At 38.8% G+C, this 22,500-nt stretch overlaps 2 protein-coding genes across 4 annotated transcripts in view; both read left to right on the forward strand.

The window, feature by feature from the left end:
* The window catches only part of POLA1 (DNA polymerase alpha 1, catalytic subunit), a 296,908-nt gene that overhangs the window by 205,629 nt on the left and 68,779 nt on the right, over positions 1-22,500 (forward strand). The gene's annotated exons all lie outside the window — the stretch shown is intronic.
* LOC118007845 (60S ribosomal protein L17-like) lies at positions 8,810-9,444 on the forward strand. The gene has a single exon (XM_035001043.1). The coding sequence runs from the start codon at positions 8,860-8,862 to the stop codon at positions 9,382-9,384; it is 525 nt and encodes a 174-aa protein (XP_034856934.1). The 5' UTR covers positions 8,810-8,859; the 3' UTR covers positions 9,385-9,444.

Raw genomic sequence — 22,500 nt, forward strand, 5'->3', positions numbered from 1 at the left:
GAGGCCAGTGTGGCAAGAGATGCATGAACAGTGCAGAGAGCAGGAAGAGGTTAGGTGAGAGAGATGGGGGTGGGGATGGGGGTGCGCAGACCATCGTAAAGACTCTTTTATTATAGGGCAGATGGGGACCTGCTGGGGAGTTCTGAGCAGAGGAGTGCCATGGTCTTGACTATAAGTGGATTGCTTTGACTGCTGTAATCCAGGCAAAAGATGATGGCAGCTTGACCGAAAGGATAGCAGGGGAATTTGTGAGAAGTGGTTGAATTCTGCAAGCATTTTAAAGTCAAAACTGATAGGATTTGTTACTCAGATCTTTTTTTCCCCATGATATTATATAGAATGAGTGTCAGAGATATTCCTTCCTGCAGTGTACTGATTCTAAATTGAATTCTAACACATTTAATTACTCACCTAAAAATAAGTAATTTTCAAGGTAAAAAAGAAAAATGCATAGACTCCTTACCCAAATAACTGGTTCTTCCTAAACGCAGACTTAATGGTTGACTGTTTGCCATATAAAAGACAAAAGATTTTGTGGATCCCTCCTGGCATAGCACAGTCCTGGGTCTTAATATGCTTTTGGGGGTGGGAAATGACATGCTCCACTTTAAGTCCACATTTTGGCTAACAAGGCAAAATTTCTGGACTACAGACACCACACATACACACACACTTCCACACACATGCAGAGATCCCTGAAAGTCACGAGAATCACACAGCTGGAATGAGCCATTGTCTTGGATGATTGTGTGTTCATCCATACGCAGGTGTGTTGAAGGGGTGGCAGGAAGTAATTAACAACTGCTATACTAATTTTTAGTATAAACATTAGTACATAAGTAGTTAGAGAAGGGAAAGATGAGAGATGATTACATAGCAAAGGTGAGATGTAAGCTAGGACTAGAAAGATGAGTAGGAAATAAATAAGTAGAGATGATTTGGAACACATTCTTTTGGGTCTCTTCGCTGTGAGAATTTGGTGCCTTCTCCTACTCTTCCCTATACAGTCTATTTAGGTGATGCTCTGACATTAGGAAGACCAGTCTTAGGAAGCTCTGTTACTTCTACTTTGAACCAATAAGTTGAAGTTGAATCTTCAGAGCAAACTAATTCACGGTTTGATTAGCTGCCAGACCCCACTTTAGTGGAGTCAGGCTGTGCTCTTCTTTTTGAATGGTTATAGATCACAAAAAATCTTCTTGGGCAAATCTTGAGATTAAGAAGGTATTGGGAATATGTTCTGTATCCTGTTCCTTGTTGTTATCCTTATTCCTTGTCCTTCCACCAGTCTTCCCTCTCCTCCTTTCCATTTTACATTCAGTTCTCCTATAACACAGTATATGTGTTTCTAAAAATCATCGAGTTATGTAAAATGAGACAATAACAACTAAACGGTTTATGGGAAAACAGAGGTTGGGGCACAACACACAAAAGCTTCATCAGTGACGTGAACAGGAATATAGGAACCTAAAGAAAACAGTGGCATAATTTTACACATCTTAAATAACTAAAAAAAGAAAGAAAGAAAAAGTAGCTAAGAAATACATAAGTACTACAATAAACATGGCACTTTAGTTTGAAAAAGGCCTGATGTTTGCTGGCAGAAGTGAGCATCAGAAGGATTGCAGCTTGGGAATCATGGTGAAGTGGTGGAAGGAAGCTTATCTGAAATTGGAAGGAAAGCTGTAACAAATGCCAGATGGGGGTGAGTGTAACTCCTAACACAGTGAACTGAAGTAGCTGGTCAGTGAAAAAGGGAGTGTGTGTGTATGTGTGTGTGTGTTTTACATATTTCTACATGGCTTGGTTCAACTGGGTGCAGTTTCCTGCATTCATGTAGTGTTTCTTGTAGACAAAATCCACAGAAGCAAATATAAAATCACCATATGTTCAAATTATTCTATCAGTGGCATTGGGATAAATTTTAATTTTAAAATAAGCATTGAAGAGAACCAATTGTACCTTATTTTATCTTGATGATTAACTGGCACCTTACTTTCCCCCTACTTTATTGTTCTCATCCTCATAATGTCCAAAAATATTCTTATTTTTACAAAGACTGAGAACATCTATCAACCAGATAATTAAACTTACTGAATATTGAATATCCTGTCTATCTCCAGGATGCTTGTCTGGGATATGGGAAGTAAAAAGGGTTTTGAAGCCAAGGGTTCTGTCCTTATAGAGCTTCAATATGAGGAACCAAGCACAGACATTTGAGGCACAACAAAAGTTCTTAAAAAGTAACGATATATTTTAGAGCTGATACATCAGCGCTGAAGAGATAGGGTAAAATAGAGTTAGTGAGGTAAGATTTTTTAGATTTAAATTTTGATCTAGATCTGAAAGTTGTGAACGTGGTTGGGAAAAGAAAAGGAACTCCTAACACCTAGAAAGAATGTGGAAATCCCCCAAGTTTTTTCTGTTTCTTTTTCTTCATTTTCTCATGCCCCAGCCTGCAGGTGATCTTATGGTGGCAACCAGCTTCAGTGGCAGTCACCAGGAGCCAAAACTATAAGGAAAGCAAAAGCTCTTTCTCTCTCTCTTCTTCCTCTTCTCCTTCTCCTCCTCCTCCTCCTTCTTCCCCTCTCTCTCTCTCTCTCTCTCTGTCATAAGTGAGTAAGTAAAGACCCATCTTTCTGGCTGGAAGACTGAAAACAAGAGATAGCTGCAGGGACCTAGAAGGTACCAGAGAGATCACAGGCACAGACAACCTCAAGGAAAGTAACCCCATAAAGTTGTTCATGAGCACCTGTGCTCATCCTCCAGCCTGGAAGGAAAGGATTTGAACCTAATGAGCATACCAAAGACTTTAAGAACTGAAGTAAAAGACCACCATCTAGGACCCAGATTGACTACTGGGTGATGTGCACATTGGACAGATCCAAAAAACACTGCAACAGTTTTTTTGTTTGTTTGTTTGTTTTTTAAAGATTTTATTTATTTATTTGAGAGAGAGAGAATGAGAGAGAGCACGAGAGGGAAGAGGGCAGAGGGAGAAGCAGACCCCCTGCTGAGCAGGGAGCCTGATGCGGGACTCGATCCCGGGACTCCAGGATCATGACCTGAGCCGAAGGCAGTCGCTTAGCCAACTGAGCCACCCAGGCACCCCAACTGCAACAGTTTTGAAACTAATCTGATATCAGAGCCTCAGCACAAGAAAGTGGGTTAAGACTCACAGTCTAAACTTAATGAAGTCAGTTGCCTGCTAAAACAGAAACATCAACATTCTCCATGGGATTTAAATAAGACCCATAGATTCATAACATACTATTCAAAATGTCCAGGATACAGTCCAGAATTACTTAGTATAGAAAGAACCAGGAAAATCTAAGCTTGCATTGGAAAAAAAAAAAAAACAAGAAGAAGATGTTAACACTGAGATAACACTTAGGGTAGAATCATATGGCAAAGACTTTATTTTTTTTATTTTTTATTTTTTTAAAGATTTTATTTATTTATTTGAGAGAGAGAGAGTGAGAGAGAGCATGAGAAGGGGAGAGGGTCAGAGGGAGAAGCAGATTCCCCACTGAGCGGGGAGCCCGATGTGGGACTCGATCCTGGGACTCCAGGATCGCGACCTGAGCCGAAGGCAGTTGCTTAACCAACTGAGCCACCCAGGCGCCCATGGCAAAGACTTTAAAACAGCTGTTGTACCAGTGTTCAGCAAGCAATGGTGAACACTTTAGAAATGAATGGAAAAATACAAAGTTTCTGGAAAAAAAAAAAATAGAAGATATAAAGAAGAGCCAAATAAATATATTAGGACTGAAAAATATAGTGACCAAGATAAAAACCTCACTGGGTGGGCTCAGTAGCATAATGGAGATGACAGTGGAACCAGTGAACTTAAAGATAGATCAATAGAAATTACCGAGTCTGAAGAAGAGAGAGAAAAAGACTCTGGGACGTTGGAGAGAACAGCATCTCAGGGACCTGTGAGACAGTAACAAAAGTCTTTTATGTTGCTAGAATCCCAGAGAAGAGGAGGAGAACCAGACTGAAAAAAATAATTGAAGAAATAATGTGATTGTTGGGAAGAGCACGGGGTGTTATATGTAAGTGATGAATCACTAAATTCTACTTCTGAAACTAATATTACACTTTATGTTAACTAATTTAAATAAAAATTTGAAACAAACAAAGAAGAATGTGAAAACTTCCCATGTTGGGCAAAAGACATAAATTTACCAATTAAAAAAGCTAAGTGAACCCCAAACAGAATAAACCCAAAGAAATCCATTCCCAGACACATCATAATCAAACTTTTGGAAACAAAAAATAAATTTAAAAAATCTTAAAAGTAGCCAGAGAATATTCTAAGGGAAAATGATTCAATGATCATACATTCTCATCAGAAACCATGGAGACCAGAGGAAGTACAACAATGTTTTTGAAGCACTCAAAGAAAAGATTTAACTCAAATTTTTATATCTAGCCCAAAAAAAATCTTTAGTAGTAAAAATAAAAGACATTTTCAGATGAGAGAAAACTAAGAGAATTCATTGCCAGCAGACCTTCTCTGAAACAACTGTTAAAGGAACTTATTCAGACAGAAGGGAAATGATACTAGAAAGAGACTTGGAACAAGAGTAAAGGAAGAGCAAAAGAAATGTAAGTATAATAGACTATTTTTCTGCTCTTGAGTTTTTGAAAAATATTTGATAGGTGAAAGCAAAAATTATGCCATTGTCTGGTAAAGTTTTCATTGTATGGAGGTATAATATGTAAGACAACTGCAACCTAGAAGGGAGAGGGAAAAAGCACTTTGATGGGTCTGTATGCTCCACTGAATGTGAGGAAATGTTGATTCTAAGTACATTGTCATCCTTAACTATAAACTCTGTAAAGAGATGTCAAAACACAATTAATTAATTTAATAATACAAAATGTTAAAATACCCCAAAAGAGAGCAGGAAATGGGAAAGAAGAAGGAAAAACAGAGGGAACAAACAGAAAACAAATAATGTAAACCGAGTCTAAACATATCTGTAACTACATTAAGTGCAAATGGTCTATATGTGTATACATCAATTAAAAGACAGATTATGAGAATGGATTTTGTAAACTATGCAACTATAAAGTGTCTTCAAGAAACTCATTTCAGGGGCGCCTGGGTGGCTCAGACAGTTAAGCATCCGACTCTTGATTTTGGCTCAGATCATGATCTCAGAGTCCTGAGATCAAGCCCCGCACCAGGCTGCACACTGAACGTGGAGCCTGCTTAAGATTTTCTCTCCCTATCTTCCTCTGTCGCCCCTCCCCCCCCAATAAATAAATAAAATGTTAAAAATTTAAAAAGAAACTTCAAATATAATGTAGGTAGATTAAGAGTAGAAAATGGCAAAAGATATACCATACAAACACTAATCAAAAATTTAGAGTGGCTATATTAATAGCAGAAAATTAGACTTCAGAGCAAAGAAAATTACTAGGGATAAAAAGGAACTTTACATAATGATAAAAGAGCTAATTCACTAAGAAGAGATAATCCAAAATGTGTATGCATCTAACAACAGTGCTTCAAAATACCTGAAGCAAAACCTGGCAGAACTGAAAGGAGAAATAGACAATCCATAATTATACTTGGCAACTTTAACACTCCTCTCTCAGTAATTGATAGAAATATTGGACAGAAAATCAAGGATATAGAGGAACTGACAACCAACTGGATCTAATTGATATTTTATAGACACTCCACCTAACAGTAGCTCAGTCCACATTCTTTTAAGTACACGGGGAACATTCAGCAAGATAGACTATATTCTGGATCATAAAAGGGCCTTGATGAATTTAAAAGAATTGAAATCATACAAAGTATATGCTCTAACCATAATGGAATTAAACTAGAAGTCAGTAAGAAAAAGATAACAAGAAAATCTTCAAGTATTTGGAAATTAAACAACAAATTTCTAAATAATCCATGGATCAGAGAGGGTCTTAAGTGAACTGAGAAAATATTTTGAACTGGGTGAAAATGAAAATAAACAGTGGTTGAAACAGTATATATACTGTAATGTATACTGTCATACAAAATAGGCCAATTACTGATATTTGAATGCTGACACCATTATTTATTCATCAGAGACACACACAAAATTCATAAATACTCAAATAGCAAGTGTCAAGGGATGGTATATTCACCTAATTGGTAAAATAAGCTAGTTAATTTGAGGGGTAAATATTAAGTAATCATAATTAGAATCAGGTGACTTTTTAAGGGATCAAGTATAAAACTGAATGAAGTAAGATGATGCAGCTAAAGCAGTGCTTAGAGGGAAATTGCTAGCATTAGATGTTTCTATTAGGGAAAAAGAAAGGTCTCAAATCAATCTGCTTTCTGCCTAAAGATAATTTAAAAAGAAGAGAAAATAAACCCAAAGCAAGCAGAAGAAGGGAAATAGTGAAGATCGGACCGGAAATCAGTGAAATTGAAAACAGAAGAGTACGGAAAAACAATGAAACCAAAATATGGCTATTTGAAAAGATCAGTAAAATGATAAGCCTCTAGCAAGGCTGACAAAGATGAAAAGAGAAAAGAAATAAATTAGCAGTATCCAGAATGCTAGATTGCCACAGATTCTAAAAGGATAACAAGGGCATACTCTCCATATTTGACAACTTAGAGGTAGTGGGCCAGTTCCTCAAAAATCATAAACTATACAATTCTATCCAAGATGAAATGGATGACCTCAACAGCCCTGTCAATCTGTTAATTGAATTCATAATTAAAAAGAAGAATAAAATTGGAGGAATCAGTACCTCATTTTAAGACTTAAAATAATATGGCTATAGTGATCAAGGCAGTGTGGAATTGGCAAAAGGATAGACACCTCAACCAATGGAAGAGAATAGAATAGATTCGCAGAAGTGTTACTGTTTGATTTTTGACAAGGGTGCAAAGGCAATTTAATAGAGAATATATAGTTCTTTAAATAAGTGAAGTTGAAAAATTAACTTTGACCATATGCAGAACAAATTAACACTGACTTAAATCTGTTACCTTATACAAAAATTAACTCAAAATGTATCACAGGTCTAAGTGTAGAACTATAAGATTTTAAGAGGTAATGCATAAGAGAAAATATTTAAGATCTAGGATTATGCAGAGTTCTTAGACATGAGACCAAAACCATGATCCATAAAATTTTAAAAATTCATCCGGATTTGATCAAAATAAAAACCATTGCTTTACAAAAGATAGTCTTAGGGGAAAACAGACAAGCCACTAATTTGGAGAACGTATTTACAAATCACATAGACAACAAAGGACCTGTATCCAGTATATGTAAAGAACTGTCCCAATTCAACAGATAAAAAAAAAAAAAGACAGTCCAATTTAAAAATAAACAAAATTGCTTGAACAGATTCCTCCCCAAAGAGGACATAAGGATGACAAATATGCATGGGAAAAGTTATTCACCATTACTGGCATCAGGGAAGTGCAAATTGAAACCACGACAAGATTCTACTCCACACCTCTTGGAGTGGCTAAAATATAAAATACAGTACCAAATGCTGGTGAGGATGTGGAGCAACAGGAATCTTCATCTGTTGCTGGTGAGAATGATAAATGGTGCTACCCGTCTGGAAAACAGTTCCTCTCTTTCCTATAAAGATAAACACACATGTAAACCATATGACCTAGCAGTCCTCCTGGGTATTAACCCTAGAGGAAAACACATGCTCATTAAAAAAAAAAACAAAACCCTGTACACAAATGTTTCTAAGCAGCAGAATTCATAATAGCTGAAAACTGGAAACAACCCAAATACACTTCAGTGGATAAATGAATAAACTGTGGTATTTTCATACCAGGGAGTATTACTCAGCAGTAAAAAGGAACGGACTACTGATGGACCCAACAACTTGGATGGTTCTCAAAGGCATTGTGCTGAGTGAAAGAAGCCAGATTCACAAGACTATAAACTGTATGAACCCATTTATAGGACATTCCTGAAATTATAGAACTGTAATGATTGAGAATAGATCAGTGGTTATCCTGGATTAGAGAATGGTGTGGATACAGAAGGGCACAGAAGGAAGTTTGGAGGGTGATGGAAGTGTTCTATATCCTGATTGTGATGAGTGTTAACATGTGTTAAAAGTCACAGAACTGCACCCCTCTCCCAAATCAGTTTTACTGTGATAGTTTTAAAAGTTTAAAATTAAAATTGAAGAAAATCACTGTTCATAGATTTCTGTGACCTGTGATAAGAAGATAGGACTCTGCCTGTAGGACCTTTTCAAGTAAAAGGATTCCTTTTCCACCAAAAAAGTTACATGAATTAGGGGCGCCTGGGTGGCTCAGTAGGTTAAGCGTCTGCCTTCGGCTCAGGTCATGATCCCAGGGTCCTGGGATTGAGCCCCGCATCGGGCTCCCTGCTCAGCGCAGAGCCTGCTTCTCCCTCTCCCTCTGCCTACTGCTCCCCCTGCTCGTGCTCTCTCACTTTCTCTATCTCTCTGTGTCAAATAAATAAACAAAATCTTTTTTTAAAAAAAGTTACATGAATTAAATATCCAGCGTTGAGGTCACCATCCGGTAAATCCCGAAGCTGCCAAGGTGAAAACCAGACACACCTAAACAGAAAGCTGTTTGTCAAGGAACCTACACCATGGAGAAGTATCCAACTATGACAAAAGAAATCTCTTTGGAGGAACAAAACATTGATATTCTCATTGCTAAAGTAAGATCAAAGAAAGGTCTTTCCTAACCTTGGCTTAAGAAATGGGTGGAATAGATTTGGGCACCAGAGTGTTAGACCACTCGCACAAGTTCTAACCTTTTAATTAAGAACGTACAGCCTTAAAAACATGACAGTGGCTCTTCCCCTAAGCGGCCTGAGGTGACCTCTGAAAATGGTTCGCTATTCGCTTGACCCAGAAAACCCTACGAAATCATGTAAATCAAGAGGTTCAAATCTTCGTGTTCACTTTAAGAACACACGTGAAACTGCCCAGGCCATCAAGAGTATGCATATCCGAAAAGCCACCAAGTATCTGAAAGACGTCACTTTACAGAAGCAGTGTGTGCCATTCCGTCGCTACAATGGTGGAGTTGGTAGGTGTGCCCAGGCCAAACAGTGGGGCTGGACACAGGGTCGGTGGCCCAAGAAGAGTGCTGAATTTTTACTGCACATGCTTAAAAATGCAGAGAGTAATGCTGAACTTAAGGGTTTAGATGTTGATTCTCTGGTCATTGAGCACATCCAGGTGAACAAAGCCCCCAAGATGCGGCGTAGAACGTACAGGGCTCATGGTCGGATTAACCCATACATGAGCTCTCCTTGCCACATTGAGATGATCCTTACTGAAAAAGAGCAGATTGTTCCTAAACCAGAAGAGGAGGTTGCACAGAAGAAAAAGATACCCAGAAGAAACTGAAGAAACAAAAACTTATGGCCCGGGAGTAAGTTCTGCAGAATAAATGCAAATAAAAATAAAAAGAGAATGTTGGAAAAAAAACAAAACAAAACATGACAGTGTTTTGAATAGGAGAATCTGGATATTGGAGCAATGTGTTTTTTTGACAAGGGTAGGTAGAGTTCAGGAAGCTCTGTGTTCTTTTATGCAATATAAACGTGTTCGCTTATAGTTCCCATTCTTTTATTTATTGAAAGGGGGCGGGCATAGCATCATAGAGAACAAGAAAATTTCAATCCTCATTTGTTTTCTCTTTATCTCACCATAGCCAGCATTCTGGAATCTCCTTTCAAACATATCCTTCCTCTTGGTTAAAGGTGATTATTTAAAAACAACAAACAGACCACTTGGAAAAAAGCACAGTTCCTAAATTTTTGTAATAATAATAGGAAATGTAAATTAGTTTCAATCATGTTCCTTTTGTTCTTCTGGTTTAAAATTACTGGTTAAGGTTATTTTACATTCACAACTGTTAAACAGTGTGTCTGATTAAGGTGAAAGGAATCAAGGTGGAGTCGTATTGGTGGGCGGGATCTGCCACAGGCCTGTGCGAGACTGCCGGCTCAAGTTGCCTCCAGCAGCTTCTGTCCACTGGTGCGAGCTCTACAGGGGAGCAATATTCCAATAAAGATGTTTTCTTTCCTTTCCATTTATGTTGTAATGGTTGTGATTGTATGCCATTTCGTATTAGGCTTAGCAAATTCACATCCTCATCTTCAGTTTGCTGTTTTTGTTTCTCTAGCCTAGGGTTCTAGCTCCTACACTGTGGATATGCCTCAGGGGATTACTAGCATTAAAAAGTGTTTGAAGTTCCATTCTGTGGGTGGGACCACAGAACTTATCCAACGATAACCCTGGAGTATTTTTATGTACTTTATGTACTTTTATGTACTTTATTTATGAGGTTGCTGTATTAAAGTTTACCTATAAAAATATGTTCTATTACTAAGAAACTGTTTGAAAACCACTCATCTGGACAGATAAAATTCACAGATCATGAGAACTTGAATTTGTCACCAATCATCTCCACTTCCCATCCCTCTAAACTTTTAGGATGTTGCTAACAGAAACATTTGGCTGATTTCATGCCTTATTTACTCAATATTGGCACAGTGTTTTTTTTTAAAATACCTACTACATTCCAGTACCATATTACAGGAAGGTGTATTACTTTTTCTCACTTTGCTGGTTGAAAAACTGCTGAGAAGTGAAGTGGTCTAAGGCAGGAAAGGGGAAGAACAAGGATGTGGATTATCTGCATCCGAATAATTGAGCACCACAGTGTGTATATTCAAGGTGGCGGTGACTCAAGTGAGATAGGTGGGTGGTAACAAATGATTTGAGAGAAACAGACCTGCTGGAGCTCAAATAGAGGCACTTCTGTTCTAGTCATTGAGAATTACAGAACAATTAGAGCTGAGAGGAATGCAGAAAAAAAAATACACTTTTTCATGTCACTGCAACCTACTAAGGAATCAGATAAGATGCGGGCATGATGTAGGCTTAGGAACTAAGGAACAGTTCATTGTTGATCCTTGAACTTTCTGTTCAAATCCCAGATAGAGTATGATAGAGCATGAAAGGTGAGACAGAAAAACAAACTGTGGAATAGGATCTAAATCTGTTGAAGCTGGAATGAAGCCTATCTCAGGGACCTGAGGACATTTTTTTTTTTAAGTGGAGGGAAAGTGTTAGTAGGATATATTATCAAAGGGCTCCCCGTGCTTTGTGACCTAGATGTATAGAACCTGGGCAGGTTTTTTGTTTCTGTTTTTCTGATTTTTTCAAATATAATTTCTTAAGTCTTAAAGCTTTTTTAAAAAAGTAATAGGATATTGCTGTTTCCTTTCTTTTAGGTGAAAGCAGTTGAGAGAAAACACATTCATAGCTGTGCGTTTTATTCCAGGGCAAGTCCGTTAGCCAGTTTGTGTTTTGTTTAACACTTCTCTGTAGAATGGTGTGGTGTCCCACTGAACGCAGAAGGCAGCCTAGGTAAGCTTTCCATAAGGTCTTAAACACAGGCAAGCTTCGTTTCTAATTAAACAGGTGTCTAATACTGTAATTTATAATGCACTTTAAAAAGAAAGGACAAAGAGCAGCCAGATCAGTTTTTGTTGGCTCTGTTTTTGCAGTGCTAGTGTCATTCTGGCAAATTGGAATAATGTAGACAAGGAATTAGTGAATTACACATGTATATATGTTAATACCCTCCCTTTTGTTGCTGTTTTTTTCATTGATTATCACAATTAATTGGCTGACATTTGAAAAGTATATGTACAGTGAGTTCTCACTGAATGTTTTTTTATACAAAACATCATGCAGGAAAATCACGAGACACCTACCATGAGTCTTTGTGTAATGGATTTCAGTAACTAAATTATGTTAATAGCTACCTGAAATTTCCTGTGAAAAGTCCAAACCATTGGGTCCACTAAATGATCTCTCAATAAGTAAATTACTTCTTACCATGTATTATCATGGTGGCTGGTTAGAAAAGGGAGTCTGTGGCTTTTGTGCCTAGTGGCCACGTTGGGATAAGATACATGGATCTGTTTCATTGACTGAGCTGGCTAGAACAAGATGATGGCCAAAGGTAGTCTGACCAGTAGAACTGAAGACTAACAAAAACTCATTCTTAACTAATGAAATAGGACAAGGAAGGCATAAATGTTAAATCTGCTTATGCCTAATGTATTTTTTTGTGTCATGCCATCAATTATAAGACACATGCTGATTTAGTAGTAGCATTTCAGGGGCAAAGGAACTTGTTAGCAAGGATAGCAGCTGTAAGATAAATCTTTATTTCAGAAACATTAAGGTGCAATGATAGATGTCTTAGAATCAAGGCAAGGATATTACAGAATATTACACTTCAGTAATAGCCAAGGCAAACTGAATGCTTATCACCTGCAAAGAGTATACTTTTGGCCAACACTTTATATGTGTTATCTGTTTAGTCCTCACAGCACTTTCATGGGTGTTTTACAGATGGGGAGACTGAGGCTTGGAAAGGTTAAGTGACTCATCCAGGGACTCCACCTACAGTAAATGTCAGAGCCAGGATTTGAGGCAGTCTGTCCAACTCTAGAAGCCATACAGTTAACCACTGTTTTGTACATTTACCCCTTGTCTTTAACATAAGATCTTATACCAAAAAGAAAGATTGAGAACCATCAGCAAGGCCTTTCCAAATCTACCTCTACACTTTTTAAAGCAATAACTGACTTCCCCCAACAAAAAGCAAACAAACAAAAAACACCACTTCTTGAATATTCCTCAGCATCAGTTTTTATGTTTATTGTTGTGTATGTGAGTCTAAGATATTCTGTGAAGCTATTAGTCACTTTAAAACAATTTTCATAGCTACAGTTTCTGTCTTCTAATAGGTTATAAGGTGTATAACCTCAGTACAGATTGACATATAAAGACACTAGAACAAAACTGACTATAGAGGCACATTAAGGATTTGTTGTAGCCAAATTTAACCAAAAAAAGATTTAAAACAAACATATACTACGTACTGTTTCAGACACTGTTGTAAACTTTTCTGTATTTAAACTCTTAATCTGCATTATAATTCTGTGAGGCGCTGTTGGTATCCCTGTTTTACAGATGAGGAAACAGATAGAGGGGTTAAATACCTTGCCCCAAATCACATGTCAGCTAAGGGGGTAGAACCAGGATTTGAATCTGGTCTGGTTCCAGAGTCTGTGGTCTTAACAACCACATTGTACTTGCTTCATTTCGTATTTTTACATTTAGTAGTTTAAAATACTTTGGCTTTATTTTAGCACCTTTCTTCTAAAAAATTTATGCTGCTGGCCTCCTCATCCTATGCCAGAACCTTGGGTATTGATGATATAATCCCATCCTCAAGGGGATTACAGTACTTTAAGCAGAACTGAAAAAAAAAGTGAGGAAAATTTGGTTCTATTTCAACTTGTTACTTGTTGGAGAGATAGTAATTAAGTCAGGTCTTTATTTCTTTGCAGTCACTGGTACTGAAGTCTTACCACCCCATGTTTTTTTTTTCTTAATCACTTGCTTACATCATCAATGACTTTTATTTAGAACTACAGGAGTATATTGTTTAGACTTGGCTCTTGAATGAAGTATACCAAAATTTAAAAAGAAAAAAGAAAAAGTCAAATTCTTGCAAGTGCCTATTTGTTTGATTTCAGGGAACTTCCCAAAGGCAAGTGTTTCTAGCTACTAGTTAACTGTGCTCACTACCAGTTACTTAGGACTCCTTGTATGCCAGGTACTATACTCTGTTTAACACATACCATCTCATTAAGGCCTCATAATAACACCTTGGGGTGGTTTTTCCTCCCAGTTTACAAATGAGAGGAGAGGTTACATGGCCTCTGTGCACCTCAGTTTTTCAATTCATAAAATAGAGAAAAAGAAAGCTTTTTGTGGGGCGCCTGGGTGGCTCAGCTGGTTAAGCGACTGCCTTCGGCTCAGGTCATGATCCTGGAGTCCCGGGATCAAGTCCCACATCGGGCTCCCTGCTCAGCAGGGAGTCTGCTTCTCCCTCTGACCCTCCCCCCTTCATGCTCTCTCTATCTCATTCTCTCTCTCAAATAAATAAATAAAATCTTTAAAAATAAAAAAAAGAGCTTTTTATGTTCTAATGAGAATTTTTTTTATTATGTTGTTAGCCACTGTAGAATTTCTAAGTCCAGATGAAAATTATCTCAAGTGAACATAACAGAGGTCTGTGTGGAACATAAACTTTACTTTTAAGAACTCACATTTGAGAGGTGCCTGGGTGCCTCGGTCAGTTGAGCGTCCGACTCTTGATTTCAGCTCAGGTCATGATCTCAGGGTCTTGGCATCGAGTGCCGCGTCAGGCTCCACACTCAGCAAGGAGTCTGAGATTCTCTCCCTCTGCCTCTGTCCTTTTTCCCGCTCGAGCGCTCTCTCTCGCTCACTCGCTCCCTTGCTCAATAAATAAATAAATAAATTCTTAAAAAAAAAAACCCTCACATTTGATACCTTTCCAGTCAAAGGTGCAACTCAGAATGAAGGTGAACAAAAATTATAAAATTAAATTGACACGGTTAAACACTGGGTCCCCTGTGCAACAGTGATAAACATTGAAAAGCATTTTATTTGGCTTGGTCACTTTATCCTTTCAGCCTTTAGCTGCAGCCCCCAGGCCAGTGCCCTTTGCGTTGGCCCTGTGCTTCAGTCACTTTGACTCCTGGTGGGCTGTGCCTGCAGCATGGCGTCGTGATAGTCTGCGTGAGTGAGGTACCAGGTGACCGCTGCTCTGGTACACTAAGCAAGTATTTCAGGTTGAAAACTAGCCACAAAGGAACCGATTAACACAGAGAATGACATAGTTGCAAGTGTATGAATGAAAAGTGGCATATTAAAAAGATCAAGGGGCTTGGACACCGAAAACCTGGAATCAAGTCCCAGCTCTGCCACTTACTAGCTGCCTGACCTAGGGCAAGTCTATAACCTCTTTGAGTCTCAGCCTTCTTATCTGTAAAATGAAGATAATCAGACTAGCTAGTTCATTTATTGAAGATAAAATGGGAGAAAGCATAATGCAAGGGAGATTGATCTGAAAACTAGAAAGTGTCAAATGGATATTAATACATTATGCTAAACTTCATTAAGCCTCTACTTCAATATAGTGTGATTTAACACAGTCCTAGCATTCAAGAAATCTCTGTCAGTTTTAAATAGCATGTCTGTATGGACTTAACATTTTTATCTCAAGTAATCCTACCCCAGCATTTCACGCTAAGATATGAGATGTTGGGGTGCCTGGGTGGTTCAGTGGTTAAGCGTCTGCCTTTGGCTCTGGGTCATGATCTTGGGGTCCTGGAATCGAGCCCCAAGTCAGGCTCCCTGCTCAGCGGGGAGTCTGCTTCTCCCTCTGCCTTTCCCCACTGCTCGTGTGCTTTCTCCCTCTCTCTTTCTCTCAAATAAATAAAATCTTAAAAAATAAAAAGATGTGAGATGTCACTTGGCAATAAAAAGCTGTAGCCTTCTTGATCCTGCCTGTGAACCATCATTCTACTTTGGACTCTACCCATTTTTCTAAGAGATTATCAAACTGACCATAACTGCCCCATTCACTGACCAGATCTGAGATTGTGAACAGAGGACTCCACCTTGATGAGCTCTGTAAAATAAGGCAAATAATTCTAGTTTCCTCACCTCACCGAGCTTGTAAGCATCAAATACTTTGAAGAACTTAGCATATGATACAAGTACAAGGGACATGCATGATAAAATGAATATGATCATCAAAGACCTCGTAGTGTAGCATCAGAACTAAAACACAAATAATGCTGTTAGAAAATGGAAGGTAAAAATACCATTAAAAAGTTACAGAGAGTGGTTGACACGAGGAGGAGGTAGATAAATGGAAATGTCCACAGTTGACTGCAATACATTGTTGGGAAAAGACACACCCATACCAGACTCTAAGCTCCTGTGATCTTATACTGTTTCTCTCCTTCTCTGATGTAGCCTTAGCAGCTAGAACAGTTGCTGGGCATGTGATAGATGCTCAGTTTGTTGAATGAATGAACACTAGTCTTTCTGATCAGTTCAGGTGACTACTGGTGTGAATGTAGGCTAACTTTGGCCTAACATCCTGTGGCCTGGGTTGGTCATGACTCTCTTGTCCTAGTTTTCTATCTGAGGCAGGACTTGTTCTAAGATGTTACCTAACCCAGAGTTCACCTTAACATCCATGTCAAATTACAAGGCCAAATTTTCATCCTAAATGTTAAGTCTATTTATTTACAGTAGCCATGTACATCTATTTTAGTAACTCTTGATATTGTTCATCATAGACCCTTAGGAGCCGATTATTAAGATACTAGAAAGCTGGGGCGCCTAGGTGGCTCAGTCAGTTAAGCATCTGCCTTTGGCTGAGGTCATGATCCCAGGATCCTGAGATTGAGCCCTGCATCGGGCTCCCTGCTCAGCAGGGAGTCTGCTTCTCCCTCCCTCTGCCACTCTCGTGCACACACTCGCTCGCTCTCTCAAATAAATAAATTAAATCTTAAAAAAAAAAGATACTAGAAAGCTAACCAAGCATTATAGATGTCAGTTTTGCCTATTTTTTGTGGGTGGGGTGAGAAACGGTAGAGAAAATTTTCATTTTAACAAGGTGGATATATTTGGATGGATATGCCAGGGAAGAAGGATCAGTGACTGCTTTTGTAAAAAAGAAAACAAGTTGTAGCTTTCAGTCTAGTTTAAGTCTGGAAAGAAACCCTAGAAATGACCTAATCCAGGAAGCCCTTTTTTCCACGTAAGATTTCATGCAGAACGCCCTTCTGTAAAACAGATAAATTTTTTTTTTTAAGATTTTTATTTATTTGACAGAGAGACACAGCGAGAGGGAACACAAGCAGGGGGAGTGGGATGTCTTAAAATTTTGTATGTAGTACATGTGAATGTGCCTGTTTTGAATTTTTTATAATGAATATACATACTTTTTTTAAAGATTATTTATTTGACAGAGAGAGACAGCTAGAGAGGGAACACAGGCAGGGGGAGCGGGAGAGGGAGAAGCAGGCTCCTGGCTGAGCAGGGAGCCCGATGCGGGGCTCGATCCCAGGACCCTGGGATCATGACCTAAGCCGAAGGCAGATGTTTAACAACTGAGCCACCCAGGCGCCCCTACAATGAATATATATACTTTAATCAATGAAATCAAACATTTGGAGAAGCCTGGGAGGTGTAAAAATGGAACACATTTCAAAAACAATGATTCAGTCATATTAGAGATAAGCAAGTTAAAACTATGATCTAGAAGAACGTTATTTGGTCTCCACGTTTGCTTCTTGATATGATGATATTAATGACATTAATTAATCTGAACATAGTCGACTACCTCAGTACCCCCAGATTTCAAGGGTTTCTCCTACCTATACATAAATGTTTCTAGGCCATCTTAAGGTTCCAGTGAAATCCAACCAAGGTAACTTACAAACCTTCATTTCTGTATTATTGTTTCTTCTGGTTTGAAATTTGTATTTAAATTTTCTGTCATGGTATTTATTTGTCCCCCTGGGACAAATTCAAATCTTTTGAGTTTTGGGGGGAGGCATGGGATTAACCTAGGAATATGACATTTAACAAAAGGAAAACTTTTCAAGGAAGGGCAACAAATTCAAGAGAGATTCCCAGAATCATCCTCAGCCCCAGGGAAGACCTCGTGGCCAGTATTTGGGTATTTCACCATCTGCAGTGTTAAAGCCAGCCCTGTCTCCGAAGATGGAAATTGCCATGTGTAGAATGACTTGATAGAAAATGGTGTACATTCTATATAATCTTCTAACTGCAGAATGCGACCAGTGGCACTTACCCTAAAAAAAATAAATTACCCGAAATTTGCAGCACATTCATATTCAATTTCATCACAGCAGATGCTCATTAGTATGTTGTTATTAATTGGTATTCACTTTAGGTTTTGTTTAAAATGAAGATAATAATTAGGTTTTAATTACTGCATCATTCGTGGGGGGGTTGTCTGTGGGGAGAGGGATAGAGTGAAATGCGTCTTAAAGTACTGAGATATTTCCTGATGCTTATTCAGCAACGTGTGTTGCCAAAGACTTTGAAAAATTAACTTCATCTTTACCAAAAAATGGGACTAGGATTTTGAAATGAAGAAACTGCTGTGTGTGTTTTTTTAAGCCCGTCGTTATCAAGAACTCGCTGTAAATTGTCTCCTTGATGGACACACTGAATCAGATGATAATGTGCACTACCATTCTTTCTAATCAGATTACCAAAAAGAGTTCTTGGAAAAGTAACCCTCACAAGCGGCTGATTAATGAAGTGGTGGCAATGTTTTGTATTAGAACTAATTGAAGTAATCCAAATAAGTTATTTCTGTAGCCTATGGAAATAATTTCCTTTGCAAAGAAGTACAGTGGAGTTGGCAAGCCAGCATTTTTTTTCACCCTCTGTTTTTCCATATTTGCAAAATAGCTAAGTTAATACAGATATTGCAGATAAAATGGGGAGAAAACTAATTTAATTGAGTGGCAGGGAAAGCAAGAAAGCTTGGCTCAATGCTTTCATAATCAAGACTAATAATTTATATGAGGCTTAAAGATGTATGGAAATTGAGGGGTGCTAGAATCTAAAAGCGTATCTCTACTAAAACACTAGAAATAACAGTTTTTAATGCATTCATAAAAAGGTGGCATTCATATTCTAGAGTTTAAACATATTCCTTAATTAAAATTTTCTGGAGCACACATCATGGGCATGACATTGGGTTTTCCAAATATGCACAAATTTAGACCCTCTGGAAGCTTACAGACTAGTTGGGAAAAGTACAGGATCTGTCATGTGTTCCCTGTGTGCTAGGTGCTTTCCTTGTGGTATCTCATGATCTTTACAACATTCCTGACAGGCTTATTTGCCTCATTTTACCAGTGAAAAAATTGAGGTGTGAATAGGTTAAGCAGTGTGTTCAAAATTACCCTAGCCTTTAAGTGATTCAGTCTGACCCCAAAGCCAGTCTGCCATGGGGAGATGCACACAGGCTACATTAGAAATCATTTCAAGGGACTACTGTTGTATCATTAGGCAATGTGTTGAGCTCAGCGAGAGGTGGGAGACACATTCTATGAATCCCTTCCTTCCACAAACATTCATTGAGGGCCAACTACACTCCCTGCTCCGGCCTAGGCACCAACAGTACAAAGGGGAATACATAGAGTCCCTGCCCTCTGGAGTTCACATCCTAGGAGGTACAAGGATGATCAAAACAGTGAGGACTACCTGGAGTGTGATCTCTGGGCCAGAGGGATGCAGTAAACCATTGGGACCTAGAGGAGAGGCAACTGGGTTTGTCAGGTAGAAAGTGAGCAAACCAAATGCTGGAGGCTTGACAGATGACCGTGAGGAAACTGATGACCATGAGGTCTGTTGAGGTAGGTAGAAAGCTAGTGGTTGTTTAGGCAGGGCTGAAAGGATAGGCCTGCCAGGAGGGGTAGAATTCCCTGGGCCAGTGTCAGAGTAGGGAAGGAGCACAGGGCCTGTGTGCCTGGAGCAGGCAATGGTAAGGAGTGGGGTGCGTGTGGGGCTGGGCTGGCATTGGAGCAGAGACCTCTTGAGTAGGTCTGGTGGTTGGAGCTCTGTCTGGTAGATGGTGAGGGTACTAGTAGGGAATTTTTTTTTTTTTTTTTTTTTTTTTTTTAGAGAGAGTGTGCATGCGAGTGGGGGGTGGGGTGTAGAGAGAAAGAGAGAGAGAGAATCCCAAGCAGGCTCCACGCCCAGCGTGGAGCCCAACACAGGGCTCAGTCTCACGACACTGAGATCATGACCTGAGCCAAAGTCAAGAGTCAGCGCTTTTAACCGACTGAGCCACCCAGGCACCCCCTAGTAGGGATTTTTCAGCCAAGGCTGTTGTAAAGCGATTTTCCATTTCTAGACTTGTATCTTAGGGTCTCTGTCAGTGCCAGCAGGGTTTAGAGTTTTGGATCTGCTTCATACTGTGATGCCTGGAGTAAATTCTATCCTCAGCTTTTGCAAAGTAATGGGGTTTGATACACCGTTGTCGTATTTTAAAGTTCTAGTCAGTGCTGGTTTATTTGTGCTCATGGTAGAAGAAGAATGATAGTTAGTCATCAAAAATACTTTGGGGCTATATTTTGGGAATTGGGACAGCCCATTTTCCTTCCTGATTGATATTGTTGAGGCTTAAACCAAATGGATTTGACTTCTGTGAGTATATATTAGTTAATGTGAGAAGGCAGGCCTTGCATGTTCTAGGTTGTATGAGGAAGGTATCTTGAGGTTAAGATTTTGCTGTGGATAATCTCTAGGGTCATGAGCCAAACTCTTCATACCTCAAGGAATTCAATTCAGGAGCAAGTTACGTTTATTTTCAAGTTGATGAAGAGGTAGTTTTAGCTAACTTCTACTCTTATCCCTACAAATGAGGGGGAGAGAGAGAAGACTGGTTACATTGCCACACAACAGTCTTAGAAAGCTAAAATAAAAGACCATGTGTTGTCAAACCAGTTCAAAAGAAAGTCAGTTGAAAATCAGTACTGAGCCCACTTTGGAAACAGTTTGGCAATTGCTACTAAAGCTGAACATGTGCATGCCCTGTGACCCAGCATTTCCATTGCTGGGTATTATAATCAACAGAAATGTACACTTACGTGCTTCAAAGGCATGTACAAGAATATTCACAGCAGCACCATTCCTAATAACCAGAAAACTGGAAACCACCTAAATATCCATCATCCATAGAATGGATAAGTAGATTGTGATCTGTTCATTCAGTGGAATACTTCATGGCAATGAGAATAAAACTCTTTTTACATGCAACAACATAGGTGAATCTCACAAACATAATGTTGAGCAAAAGAAACCAAAGAAAAAAAGAGTGAAAACTATGTAATTCTATGCACATAAAGCTATTGGGTTTTTTGTTTTTTTTTTTAAGACAAATCTGTTGATAGGGAGTAGCTAGCAGGGGAACAAGGGGAGGCTTCTTGGGATGCTGGTATTGTTCTGTTTCTTATTATGGGTGCTGATTACAGAGATGTGTTCACTTTGTACATCAAACTGCACACTTACTATTTGTGCACTTTTGGTGTATAGATTTTAATTCAACAACAAAATAATACAAATTAGGGGTAACACTGGCCTGTATTTATGTAAGAGAAAATATGTCCATCCTAATCTTGAAATAACTTGCTTGGACAAGCAAGCATCTTCCTCAAAAATGGTTCTCAGGAAATCTTCTCAGGCTATTTTGGTTAGTGTAAATTCCTTTATCTCAAGCTAGGCTGGAGGGATACAAGTCCATGGTTCTAAAAGTATCTCCAGTACAGGTAGTATATAGCACAGCGATTCCCATCTTAGACTACCCACCAGAACTACCTAGGAGTCCTTAAAAATGCCAATCCCCAGCATTCCACCCTGCATTCTGAGTTAGTTGTTCCAGGAGTGAGGTCTGAGCTTCAGTATTTTTTTTAAAGCTCCCAGGTGATTCTTATGTGCAGTCAGGTGAAGGATCACTGATCTAGAGGCTCATCAAAAATCTCAGGAGAGGGGCGCCCGGGTGGCTCAGTCGTTAAGTGTCTGCTTTCGGCTCAGGTCATGATCTCGGGGTCCTGGGATCGAGCCCCACATCGGGCTCCCTGCTCAGCGGGAAGCCTACTTCTCCCTCTCCCACTCCCCCTGCTTGTGTTCCCTATCTCGCTGTCTCTCTCTGTCAAATAAATAAATCTTAAAAAAAAAAAAATCTCAGGAGAGAGACCAGGGATTATAAATAAATGGAAACAGAACTACCTTTTCATGTGAGGGTATGTTGGCTTGGAGACAGAATGAAGTTTGCATTGTTTCTGATGTAATCCAATTATGGGATTTAAAAAAAATGCATTAGAACCAGGGGCATTAAAACATTTTCCTTTTCCATTCATTTCTTCCACAATATTTGCTAAGTGCCTCCTCTGTGCCAGGTACATCAAAGTGGAATTCCTTCCCTACCCCCATTACTCTGTTAACACTCCAAGCATCCAACTTGAATGCAGAGTGTGATATGCACAGTAGCTATTTCTGCTCAGCATTGTCCTTACTAAATCACAATCGGCCACTTTGGTGCATGATGTTCTAAGTATAAAGGAAGACTGAAAGAAGCCTAGGCACCGTGTTGAGTGCAATTTTCAGGAAAGAGCAAGAAATCGAACATTTTAAACCAATAAGTAAAAGCTAGAGAGAGAGAGAGAAATGTTAAAATATCATCTTACTTTCCTGAAGTATTTTCCATCCAATCTTGTACAGTCAAAATGAGCATTTAAGTGTGGGGAAAAAAACCCGCTGAACATCTCAGAGAAGACTAGAGGGTGTCAGGTTTCTTGATTAGAAGAATTTATCATCAAAGGCAAAAGAGAAAAGATGGTAATGATAAAAAAAAAAAAAAAGCCCTCCAAGTGATCACAAATTAATGGTGCAAAATCAAGAAAACAAAAGTAGGTGTTATTCTTGTTCATTTAAACTGTAGTTTTCTCCATTTCATGTGTGTTCTTTAAAACCACTTAATTGTATTTGACATTGAAAATCTAA

This window comes from Mirounga leonina, unplaced genomic scaffold (genome assembly GCF_011800145.1).
Source record: "Mirounga leonina isolate KUSES-001 unplaced genomic scaffold, KU_Mleo_1.0 Mir_101595, whole genome shotgun sequence".
NCBI lineage: Eukaryota > Metazoa > Chordata > Mammalia > Carnivora > Phocidae > Mirounga > Mirounga leonina.